The sequence below is a fragment of the Excalfactoria chinensis genome, chromosome Z, assembly GCF_039878825.1.
Source record: "Excalfactoria chinensis isolate bCotChi1 chromosome Z, bCotChi1.hap2, whole genome shotgun sequence".
NCBI classification, from domain to species: Eukaryota; Metazoa; Chordata; class Aves; order Galliformes; family Phasianidae; genus Excalfactoria; species Excalfactoria chinensis.
Genome location: NC_092857.1, coordinates 2,036,333 through 2,048,846, shown reverse-complemented (window position 1 = coordinate 2,048,846; position 12,514 = coordinate 2,036,333). Strand labels below are relative to the sequence as shown.

At 41.1% G+C, this 12,514-nt stretch overlaps 1 protein-coding gene across 5 annotated transcripts in view; it reads left to right on the top strand.

Annotated features, from left to right (window-relative positions):
• The window catches only part of ARK2N (arkadia (RNF111) N-terminal like PKA signaling regulator 2N), a 43,038-nt gene that overhangs the window by 19,281 nt on the left and 11,243 nt on the right, over positions 1–12,514 (top strand). The window contains exon 3 of one of the 5 annotated variants that reach the window (XM_072359518.1): positions 3,201–3,996. The exons of 3 other annotated variants lie outside the window; for them this stretch is intronic. In XM_072359518.1, coding sequence (XP_072215619.1) covers positions 3,201–3,655 — 455 coding nt within the window. In that variant the 3' untranslated portion in view covers positions 3,656–3,996. Of the gene's footprint in view, positions 1–3,200; positions 3,997–12,514 lie in introns of those variants that run through there. One more of the 5 variants, XM_072359517.1, reaches the window with a different exon arrangement.

The window sequence follows — 12,514 nt, the reverse complement described above, 5'->3', positions numbered from 1 at the left end:
TGATCTTGAATCGTTGATTCATGAATGCTAAATTTTTGACTGACCTGAGCAGCTGTAAGTTGGGCTCTTTATTTCATTCATTGCAATGTTATTTAATTATTGCAGATGAGGAATATTCTATTATATCTTAATGACCGAGCCACCCTGCTGGCATGTAAAGTTGTACCGCTCATTAAGGAATACTGGATAGCTTTAACTTCAGGCAGAAGGAGAGGATCTTTGAGTCCTGAAACAGGTTCTGCTAGACTTACCGCTACCAAAAAGATTTTTCTTTAAGCAATTTCAAATTTCATTCAGAGTTTATCTGCCTGATTAAATTAGCATGAGAACGAGCCTAGGAATCAATATTTATTTCTTTGAAAATGCTTTTCTTTGGAAAAAGGAATGTTTGCTTAACAAATCATAATGTGAAAAAATGGTCATTTTGCCACCGCTGTGCTTTCTGCAACTCAAACTGAAGCCTGCAATGAAACAGGAGGAGACTCTTGTTACAGGCTTTCTCAATCTGTTTGAGTACTGATGCTGAGGAACGTATTGCAGCTCGATGGTTTAATAAGGAATAGCAAAAAAAATAAACCAAACAAACAGTGCAGCAAATCTAAAGGGAAGAGCACAGTGTGTGTGAGCCAGTTTACTTCCTCCTAAGATTAGCAGACAGACCTTTTGAGTGGAGCATCTGCCAAGGGGTGAGTTTTATTGGAGCTGCATGCAATGGTTTAATAGGGGAAAATCAGAGATTTGCAGTGAGATGCTCCTTTGGAAGGGCAAGGTAGCATAATGGCTACACATGGTCCACACTATTGCTGACTAGAATGGAGGTGCTGTGTATTTTCTTAGCTGTTATGCTGTCTGATCCCTTAAATTAACTTCGGAGTTGGTGATTATTTGGGTAGTATTTAATAGATCCTGTAAAGAGACAGCAGTGGGAATTTCTTAGGTACTTTTCCGCAGGTGATACCGACTTGGCATAGCTTCTAAAACTGTAGGACTACAAGCTTGCAGTTAGCAATGGGACCAGTTTGATAAACGTTAGCTCTTTTATATAATAAATAGAAATGCACTTTTAGACTTAAGTTTTTTTAATTCTAAGGATAACGAGCAAGTAAGTGAGTAGAGCCTGTTATAAGTAGAGCAGCAAAGGGAGCATTTAAAGCAGATTGCTTTGCTGCCACTGCTAATTCTGGATATACTATGATGCCTTTAAAACAAGAAACTATTTTGCAGGGTAATATATCTTTCAATACATAGGCCCTTTAGTTTACAAAACAGTTTTGTCAGCTTTGACTGTGCCAATTCATTCTTAACTTTAGAAGCCTGGCTTATTTTATATCACATACCACTATCAGTAGTAGTTTTTATTTAAACTGCAGTTAAAACTTGCTCCATATTACTAAAAGGTGTCTACTCCTAAGCCTGTGAGAGGCAGAAAGGCTCTTGTTTAGTTCTTTTGTCTTGGGATAAGATTGCTGACTAAAGAATGAATAGAACCACACTGGATGTTCAACATTAGGAGTACGTGGACTTTTTTAGGGAGCCATTGCTGCTACATTTTAGGAAAAAAAGGTACTATTTTACTTGCTTACATCTTTTCAATTAAACGCCATCGTAGAGATGGAAAATAATTACTATAAGGCAATTTGTTTTTGAGCAGAGGACCGAAATGCTGAATTTCCAGCTTATCTGGCAGGTAAACAGATGAGTGGAGACTTTTGAAGTGGGGTCTTAAATAGAAAGTCTCTGGCCCTCAATAGCTATGGCTTGAAAATAAAAAGAGAATAATCCTGGGCTTTTTACTGAAAGACTTGTGTATACCTCATTTAAATAGCTTTGAAAAGAATGTACTGATGGGTGGTAGTATAATTTCATATGCACAGTGGAGTCCCAGTGGAGAGTTAGTGCCTTATGCTTTTATTAGTAATCTCTGCTAAGGTTGAGCAATGAGTTTTCTCATTCTTGGCATGTTTCCTACTGATTTTAAATGAGAGGATCCCACAGGTTTCTTGTTAACATACTAAATCATTGGTTTAGATAGCTGCTTTGTGTAGTTGGATGTGACGTTTATCTCATTCTGGAATTACCATAGGCAGTGTTTGTGTGCCAGGATAGCATGCGGGCATTGTTTGTTGTCTCTCAAACAGATCCAAAGCCCAGCTGTCCTGGGGTTTGTTGTTTTCTAGAGTTTTCCCAAGTGAACTAGAAAAGGCAGTGGCGTCTGTACGTATTTTAGTTGACGTGTAGAGTAGGATGATAAAGATGGCTTTGTCTTCTTGCTGCTAAAGTCCTTCCTGGTAATCCCAAAGTCATTTCAGTCACATTTAGGCTGGGTGGAAGGAGAACAACTTCCTTCCATCTTTGCCCAATCTGTTTGTTTTTTGTTTGCAATGACTTGAAGAAGTTATGTGAGAAACTGTGCATGGCCAGCTGGTAATTCTCAAGATGAAGGGCACACTTTGGTTGGTGTGTAAGGCTTGTTGGCATCCACATCGTTATTCCTGTTAGCTGTGCTTTTCCTCTCAGAGTCGACAAAAGTTGCTTCCATCTCATGTGTCAGCACAGTCTTCATGTATCCGTGTGCCGATGTGTGTGTTTCTGTTGTGTGTTCTCTTTGTTGGTGTTGAGTATTTATTAATCAAACCAAGAGCGGTAAGGTTTGGGCTTGGCTACTTCAGGCACTGCAGCCACCGTGTTGGCCTTTATCTCTGTTACCGTGTGCAGTTTGATGTGCATTTATTATCAGCCCTTTACAATAGGGCTCGAGTACCTGAGTAAAATACATGCAGCTGTTCAGATTTATCAGCTGAAACAACGGTCTGTTGGATCGAAGCTTAACAGAAGCAAACCTCTTGATGCTGTATGATGTTTCGGATGCCTTCAGTCGAAATCTAAATTGCAATTGCAAGGGAATTGGGCTAATTTGGTTCATAAAACAAACAAGATCTTTGTGACAGGATCATCTGAGAATTCTAGAATGAGATTGATTTTCTTTTTGAAGCCAAAATTTATTATAACCTCAGTGAGTGCAAAATGTTATTTTATTTTGACATGAAGAATGCTGGTTAATTTGATGTTTGCTAATTCCTCCCCTGTGTTAATATCCAAGGGATGCAATTAGAAAAGTTTGTTTTCCTAACATGCCTTAATAAACAATATGATGTTCTTACTTAATGATGTCTCATCAAATGGCCTCAATGTCTTTAAAGCTGGCTTCAGTCGTGCTGGGGGATCTGGAGGAGCGACCAGGGAAATTCCAGGATTGCTTGACAGGGGCACCGTGTGGGATAGGAACTGCATAGGCAATGTCCTGGAAGAGGCCATGAACTGCTTTGCCGAGATGCAGAGGCAGACAGAGGAGAAATTTCGCATGTGGATAGAAAAGCTAACCCGTCTTGACACGGATGAAGAAAGCAAGCAGCAACTGGAGCCCAGGGAACCTAAAATGCAACTAGTTGGCCAAAGAGTCCCCCCTACCACACAGTCAGGGGCTTTCATACAGATGCCTGATAGCCAAGTACTTCCTCAGCAGTCGTTTAACGCTTACGTGGGCTATCAGAATGTCGATGCTACGCTAGAGTTTCCAGCGACTTTTAATAACAATTTTCCACCTATCTTTCCAGAGAATGGGAATATTGCAGAGCCTGATTTGAATCAATCATAAACTCAAAAAATAATAATAATTATATATATATATATACATATATATACATCTCGTATCTTTGCAATCTTGATGTTACTTTGGATTATGCTAAAAACAAGGTTTGCTTTTCATATTTATTTGTTTTGGTTTTCCCTTTTCTGGGTTTGATCACCATGGCAACTTTGTTTTAATTTATAGAGAATATATATGTAGTTTAAATTAAAAACAAACAAAAAAAACAAACACAAAAAAACAAAAAAAAACGAAAAAAAAAAAAACAGGAAAAAAAAAGAAAAAACAACAAAAAACAGAGAACAAAACACAGCATACCTATGTGCATGTGCCAGCACAGACACCTGTAAAGGGAACGGGGGGGGGAGGGGGTTGTGGGGAAACGCTGTAGGCTTTCATCACCTGACTTGGGAAGATATAAGTTAGAATCCTTGTTTAAATACACCGAAAGCCATAGAGCTGCGTTTGTTACGATAGGAGCGTTCAGACTGTTCATCCAAACGGTCTTCTTGCATGTTAAAACATTTATAATAAGGAAATAAGTTTTACGTTTAAAGATGTACCCTAGAGGTCCAGACTTAGATACAGACCCGTAACATTTCCTTAACTCTGTGCTTACTCCCAAGTCCTGCAGCTCGAATACGGCACACATTGCTTTTTCTTCTTCCTTTTTCAGGCAGAAGTAATAAATAAGCTTACCCTAAAGATCCAGCTATCTATAACCAATGTGAACAACCGACATTTTGTCTCCCGTTCAGTAGATCATTTCTGTCCGGAGTTTTTATTAACGTCACTGCTGTGTTGCATATGGCATATTTATGGAAGCAGCTGTCAAACAGCACGTGCAAAAAAAATATGCACATGTATACATATGCGTGTGGTCAGTTTGGGTGGAAACCATCTCTTAAGCTTAGGTATCTGCTTTGCTAGCTCTGTGGATCTCTGGAAAGAGAAGCACCTGCAGAGGATATCCCCTGGCAGTGCCTTCCTCTTCCATGAGTTATCTCGACTCCCAAACAGATAAGATAACTTTGGGCTAGAGTTAGGCGAGATGACTCACACCCAGAGTACGTGTGTGTGCATGCATGACCCCCGCACACAAAGCACTGCTGCTTCCTTATGTATATACGAGCAATCTGCATCCTTCATGCTGCAATACAAATAGCGGTGTCAGTCCTGAGGTAAGCAGCCAGCGGTGGACGGGTTGGTTCTTTGCACATGGGTTTAAGCAAAGGTGTGACAGACAGATCAGTAAGCACTGTGCTGGTCCAAAAGCGTGGTTTGCTGCTCTGGGTCAGAGCCAAAGCTTCTGAACCGCGTTGGAATGCCACTGAGATGGTTATTTACCTGTGACTGGCAATGCCAGGGCATTTAGTTTCATTTAAATAATACAATAACTTGCAATGGTGTGGATTTTTATTTTTATTTTTTTATTTTTTTTTTGTACTGATAGTTATCCTGAATAGGCAGGCTTGAAACTGTGATGTTTAAAGTAGAATTAATTTAAAATATATATTAGAAACCTCTATTTAATTCTTAACTGCTATCGCTACACACAGGGATTGTTGTTCACCTCTCCAGCAAGGCCTTTCTTCACGTGAAGTAACTTCTCCATAGCTACCAAAAAACGTGTATTCCTCATCAGTTAGAACTTGTTAAACGATCCTAATGCAAATAGCATAGAAATTGTGATAAAGGAAGCGGAGGGTCTTTGCGTAGGCGTAGTTTAAGAGAACACTGTGAGTCTCTTTGGGCTCCATTACTTTGGTTCTTATACATCAGTCACCGCTGATAGTTTATTTCTTAAATTATTGTTTTCTTTTATCCTTTTCTATCTGTTGGAGTTTAGCACCGTGTCTTCCATTTCTTCCTTCCTGAAGCAGGCAGGTGTTTGTAGGTTTGGGATCAATCCCATAAAGGAAACCCAATACGTGCTTTTTATTCTCAGCGTGACACTGTTGTGGTTGCTTCAAAGTTGTTATTTTCTTCCATTATTTTTTTTTTTTTTTAAAATTATTATTTTTTAATTAATTCCTGATGCCTTCATTAAAAGAGAGCTTAGAGAGCCGTGTTACTCTCAGAGGACCTGCCTGGAGGACTGAGCAGGAGATGACTTTTAAGGACTGGAATAAATTCCTTGCAGATGACCTTGGTGCATAATTTTGATACAAAGATTTTGATACAACCTTAGGAGAAAACTCCCTCATCCGAAATGGTCTGCATTTTTAACTGACCTGTAGGTAAGCGTCACGTGGGTTAATTTATGTTAATTGCCATTTAATACACTTGTTTAAAATCAAGATCCTTTCAGGGAAGAGAATTTACTGCTATGAAAAAATAATAATAATAATAATAATTAAAAGTCCTTCTGTTGTTCATAGATTTGCTATGTATACCTTTATGACAATGATAAGAGCAGCATATTTCAAAGCATGACAACTTTACAAGCCTTCCCATGCATGCAGAAGCAGCTTTTTGCAGTGACTGCTTTCTTTCCATGCGCAGGCATAGCTTTGACTGGGTGTCTCTGTAAGCATGCCGTTAACCTTTTTTTGATAAATAAAAATAGTATATGTGGAGCAATTAAGTATTTCCAAACAAATTTCGTAAGGGGATCTGCTTGAACTTATTTTTTTTTTCTTTTCGCTCAGATGTAAACTGGCTTTTATGTACTGATCTCATAAAATGGAGATTAACTTTGGGGATGTAGCCAGTGAAATCTCTGCCAACCTTCAATATCTTGTTTAGTGTTTTTTTTTTCTTTCTTTCTTTCTTTTAAAAATGGAAACCACATACGTCAGAGCCTTCAGCTGTCCTGACTCCCTACAGAGCACGAGTTAGGGTGCACGAGGGAATACCTGCTCTGTTGTAGAGATGAGGTCCCCATTGTCTGCTCAGGCATCCTATGGTCCGACCTGGCAGGAGCATCCGAAGGCTTTAGAGCACCACAACACAGTGCCCTGCAGGCAGCAGTGCCAGTGCTGTGATGACTCTGTGTGTCAGGTTGGGCCTCTCTTTGAGCCAGCAGCTGTCAGGGCTCCTGATAGGTAACTTCAGATATTCGTTGTTATTTTTTCCTTTTCTTCTGGAAAACTGGAAGTGTTGTTGCTGTAGTACATGACTGCGGTTGGTTTGTCGTGGTTTCCATTCTAGGCTTATTTTCAAAGGGCTTTCACTAGAAACTTTCAGGGAGTTAGAACCTCTTTAGCTGAAATCTTAACGTCAGTTTTGATCTCATCCATTCAAGTGCTTCATTGAAGGAGTCCACCTTTAAGGAAATAATCCCTCACTTCCACTTGGAGATAGGATTTGAATGTCCGTGTACGTTCACATCTCAACACGTTGCTCCAAAACCACTGAGTTTAGCAAGCAGAAATGAGAAGGAGTTTTGCCCGGAGGTGGGGAATCAGATTTGGAATTTTTGTACTTTTCCTACATTTTTACACATCGGAATGAAACAAAGAAACATTTTTGTTGTTGTTTCTTAAATTTATTACTTGCAATTTCATGGCTTGGAAAGAGCAAATGCATCAGGCTGGATCAGCTGGTGCAGGCAGGCAAAGTCTCCAGTGGTCCATTCGAATTCCTGGATGACCATTTTTAACCTCAAATTATGCTGAATTTGCAGAGCTTAATTAGGAAATAAAAACATGTTTTTTTGTTGTTTTCTTTTTTAAAGCAGCACACAGCATAAATAAATAAAAAATTCCAAGTCAGTATTTCTATTGCAAAAAGTGGGGGAAAAAAAACAACAACAACCCAGCAACCCAACAGCTTAGACCTTCGGGCAATCTGTTCTTTGGTGTGAGGGCAGAATGATCCAGGCAGAGCTATGCACCTGTATTTAACTTCATGGTGTCCTGTAGTGTTGTTGCAGGGTTGTTGGGTTGCTTTATTGGAGCTGCTAAACTCAGGAGAGGAGGACCAATCTTGACTCCAACAAACTGGGGTTATACCTGGTGGTTACTTTGCAAACTGAAGCATATTTATGTTGTGACAGATGTTTCTCCTTGATGTATTTCGTTTCTTCCTGTTTCTCATACTGTAATTGTCACCGAAGGCATTGGGAGTTAAATCCTAGCCCCATTAAAACCAGTGGAAAACTTCTACCCGTTTCAATGGGGCTAGCATTTCACCTCATGAAAAGCTGAACTTGCTGAGCAGCTTTTTGGATGCAGACTGCTTTAAGGGACCCCCTGTCCGATGGGAGGTGTAAGGTGGGATCCCTGTAATGGTGGAGGTCTGCATTGGGAGCACTCGAATGACTTGTACTATAGAAGCGAAATCCTCAGGCTTGTTGATGAGGATGGACGGTGCTTTGCAAAAACACAAACAGGTCTTTCTGACAGATTTTATTAGTCTCACGGTGCAGGATCAGCGCAACGAAGGCACATGGAAAACAAGCTTATTAAATTAGAAGTGATTTTGAGAGCTGTGTTAAATCTCAGGCTAGCCAAGCAGCGCTGAGCCTGGATCAAGTGCTGCATCGAGCCCTGCTGTGAGAGGATGCAGCGTGTGCTCCCCAGATTTCCAGCTCTAAGGATTATGATTCCAAATAGCGATGTTTTCTGGAGAGGTGCATCTGCTCACCTGCCCTGTGCCACTGTAAACTGCATTCGCACAGGGGTATTTCATAGCAATGCAGGAGCTTGGTGCGAGGGCTTTCGCAGTGGAAGAGCTCTGAGTGATACGTCTGCTTCCACAATTAGGTGCTCATTAAGCAGCACCAGTGAAAACGAGCTCTGTCTCTATGTGAAGCACATGCTGCTGATATTCTCAGCCATCGGCCACACGCCTTTGCTGAGCGCACAGTGAGAATAACTTTGTGTCCCTCTGTGCAATTTGGTGAGACGAATCCAAGCTATTTTCCATCTGCTCATCAAAAAGCCTGAAAGAATGTGAATGTTGGTCAGCAAGACTTGCGTTTGAGATCTCTTCTGGTGTGATGCATTATAAGCAATCCAGTCTGAGAACGGACTCTTGATCATGTTGTTTTAACTTCACTGTTCTGTAGTTTGCTGTGTGAAATGAAGGAAACTGTGAAAGAAACTGATTCATTGATCCTTTTTTATTGTTGCTCACCTTATGATTTTAGGGAGAATGTTGTTACACTACTGTTGTTTTTTTCTTTTTAACTGTAGTGACCATGTATCCTCCTAACCCTGTACATTTTGAAATGTAACTCCTGTAACCTGGAATAAATAAATAAACCTAAATAGCAATGAAGCGTTTCATGTTGCTAAACAACATAAAGGAAGCAAAGGTCTCCTGCCCCCACCTTCCTCTGGGGACTGTAGTAGAGGCAGCTGGTTTATGCCATTGAACTGCAAGTGCTCTGGCTGTAGCGTTGGGTCATGTCTTAAGTAATACCAGGTTTGCAGCATCTACCTGGAACAAAAGCAGCAGTTCCTTTAGCCCGTAGTCTTAATGTTGAAGCCATTCTGTTCAGGTGAAGCTTATGGATGTGTCTGCTGCCAAACCATTTTCACTTGCAGTGAAATCCTCTTGATCGTAGCCGCTGGCATGCAAAATCTCATTGCCTTGCTTTCTGCAGTGATAATTGGAGCTTTTGATTTATGCATGCTTATTAAGGTCCGTTCTTTGTTTTGCATAATCTCCAAGCGAGTGTAATTCTCTTAAATCCATGTGAGGTGTAAATGATGGCATTTGGGGGATCTTTTATTCTTTTAAAATGTCTCAGTATTCTCTTTTTTTAATATAAAAGCCAGCTTAGCTTAATTAAGAAGCAGCCCTTGCTCTTTGGGCTTGCACACTTGCCTGGGTCCCTCCGTGCTGCCTTTTTAGCATGTTGCTAGAAAGCATCCCCAAGCACTGCTTTTAAGCTCAATAATCTTCCAGTTAAAATCAGTCCAGTGATTGGAGGGGAGCGTTGTTTTCAGCAGCGCTGAGCTCCTCTCCCTGTTAGCCCTGAGCACATCTCTGCGTGCCTCTGTTCCCCCATTGGCAAAACGAGGTGAGCAGCCACCTCGGAACACTCCGAGCTCAGCAATGGAAAGCTTTGTTAAGAATAAAGGGCTGTAATTATTACTGTGGTTATTATGGTACGTCTTCTGCACGTTGGGAAGCCTCGTGGTGGTGTTCACGCCTAAACAAGGCTTCACTCAGTGACTCCAGAAGGCAATTCCAGCCATCACAATTAGGCTATTAATTTTGGAGCGGTTTCCATTGGGATTGTCCTCTGGAGGCTTCAGCGCTGTAAATCCCATCCCGAGGGCTGGCAGTCATCTTGCTGAGCTTCAGCGCTGCAGAGGTTGGTTGGGTGCCATGCTGAAGCCTCAGCTCTGGTGCTGGGGTGGGAGGCAGATGATGGTGAAGTTCAAACCATCAGCCTTTATCATCCGTTCCCATCTGAGATCCCTCAGAGTCCCCCCATCCAGCAGTGAGCTGAGGGTTCTGTGCCCGAACCTAAGGAAGCTGAAGAGCCAGAATGGCTTTCAGAGGCTGAATTCCTCATTTCAGGTTCTGATGCCCTTTGTTTCCTACGATAAACTGCCCTGCACCCATAAACATCTCTTGCAGCACAAAGGTAACAGCGCTTCGTATGGCATTGCTGCTTATAGTTTTGACGAGCTCTGTAAATTAAGGCAGAATTGGACACTCGGAAGCGTTGTCCCTGCCATGACCTCTAAAAAAAGAAATAATAAATCCTCACGGTCTTTTCCCTCCTCCTGTTCACAGTAAATGTCAACAGTCGTATTTTGCTGCTGGTACTTATTAACTTTCAGCCCTTGTCTTTGTCGAGCGTTTTGTGCTATAGTAGTGAATTTCAGCCTATCACCAGCGAAATGCACATCTTCCATCAACCCTGGGTCCTCTTGCTAAAGACTCCATTTAAATTACCGAGGAGCAAACTCCCTAATCCTGCTGCATTCAGTTGTGATTCCATCATGGTTTCGTTTTCCTGCCCTTGTATTTTCTATCTTTTAACAACTGGTCATGACGAAGAGCAGCTCTTTGAGGACGAACCGATAGAAAGCGTGGATCTTTTTACCTTTTCAACCTGAAGGCATTTTTTCAGTTCTCATTTCCCAGATGAAGCTATTTGCCCTTATTCCTTGGCACCACGCCGCTGCTTTGCATCACATCATCAGAGTATGGCGTAGTTGGCCAGCAAAGTGTTTCCTAACTTAACCCCTGCTGTCCTGTCCCTGTGGCATGCAAAAGGAAGCGGGCTTTTGGGATTGGAGCTATTTTATAGGATTATTTTTTTTTGACATGCCTTTGCTGCAGTTCCCATCTCGCTGCCTCGGTGACACAACAAAGCATTTATTGCTTATTTCTTCCTATGAATGTTGAATTTCCTGGGGTTTGCTGCATTTACTGTGGCCGTTCGCTGGTGGTAGGTATGGGTAACCCTGGCGCCAGGGTCCTTTAACTCCAAATCTGCTTTTGAAAGGCGAGGCTGAGAGAAGCACAGACAGTTCTCTGCTTGGTTGCATTGTAAATAGGCAGCTTGCTTGTTTGCAGAGCTTTAAATTGGTGGCTCGTAACGCTGACAAATATAATTACAGGATGTAAATTATATTGAAAATATTTTTGTCTGTTTGATGTATACTAAATTTAAGCTAAGTTATAAGGTGTGCTCTTTGGAAGTGTGGAAGATACAAGAGTGGAGCTACAGATAACAAGTTTATGCTTGTATTTCCTACTGATGAAGACTTTCGCACAAGTTATTTCTATGGGTAGGTGATGAGAATATCACTCTGCATGTATATACATTTATTATACATTTTTGCATGATTATACATGTAGGAGTGGTACAATTTTGACTTGAGACTATTGGTGCCTTTTGTCCAAATATAACTGTACTTGTGCAGACTCGTCTACCTAAATCAAATCTCCCTTCTGTTTTCGGAGGTATTGGGAAGAAGTGAGAGAAACAAAGACTCAAAGGAGCAATACACAGGTCTTGAAATTCTAGATTCCAGAATGGTCAAATAGTCAATATTGTACTTGACCCTCGTATCTTCTGCACTCAACCGTTTATTTTTATGGATCATATTATACATGTTCACGCTGAACTCTGATGATAAGACTGGAAGGAAACATCCCACTCGTGACTCGGTCCAGTCGTAACTTCTGCGTGCAATTCAGCCGTCCTCTTGCACAAATAACTTGCTGAACATCATCCAGCTCAATCCTGAGCTCGGAAAGCCATCGTTTTGTTATTGCCTTTTCCAAAGCAAAAGATTACCAGCTGATTTATCAGGATTTCTTTTCCAGTCACAATCATCAGCGTTTCACGTTGCGAACAGATTGGTCTTTGATACATTGGCATTTAACTACTCATTTATTTATTTGATTTGATTTATTTATTTTTCGGGTCTGTTTTAAGTTTGTAATATAATGTTTTACAGAGTCATTATTTTGGAGGCAGGTCTGGTCTGATTTTTGGGGGGTTTTGTTTTGTTTTGTTGAGAATTTCTTCACACCTTATTGGAAAACTGAAGCCAAACAACTTAAGCAACGTGGCCACCCTTCCATGCAGTGTGTTGCTAATCACAATTGGCTTTTCTCAGATTATTCTGTTGAATTACATTTCAGGGAAGAACTTACTTAGGAAAGCCTTACTAGAAACAGCTCTTCAGATGCCTAGATTTGAACCTTCCAGTTTGTTGCATTCTTTCTGGATTCAGCAGTAGACATCTGCTCCTTCTAAATGAGACCAGTCTTCCCTTTCAACACAGCAAAGTGCCAGGGTTTGCACTTGGGCCGGAGGAATCCCAGGCATAAAAAACAGACTGGAAGGAGCAGTCCTTGAGAGCAGCCCTGCAGAGAAGGACCTGGGGGTCCTGGCAGATGAAAAGCTGAACGTGAGCCAGCAGTGTGCTCTTACTTCTTGGAAAG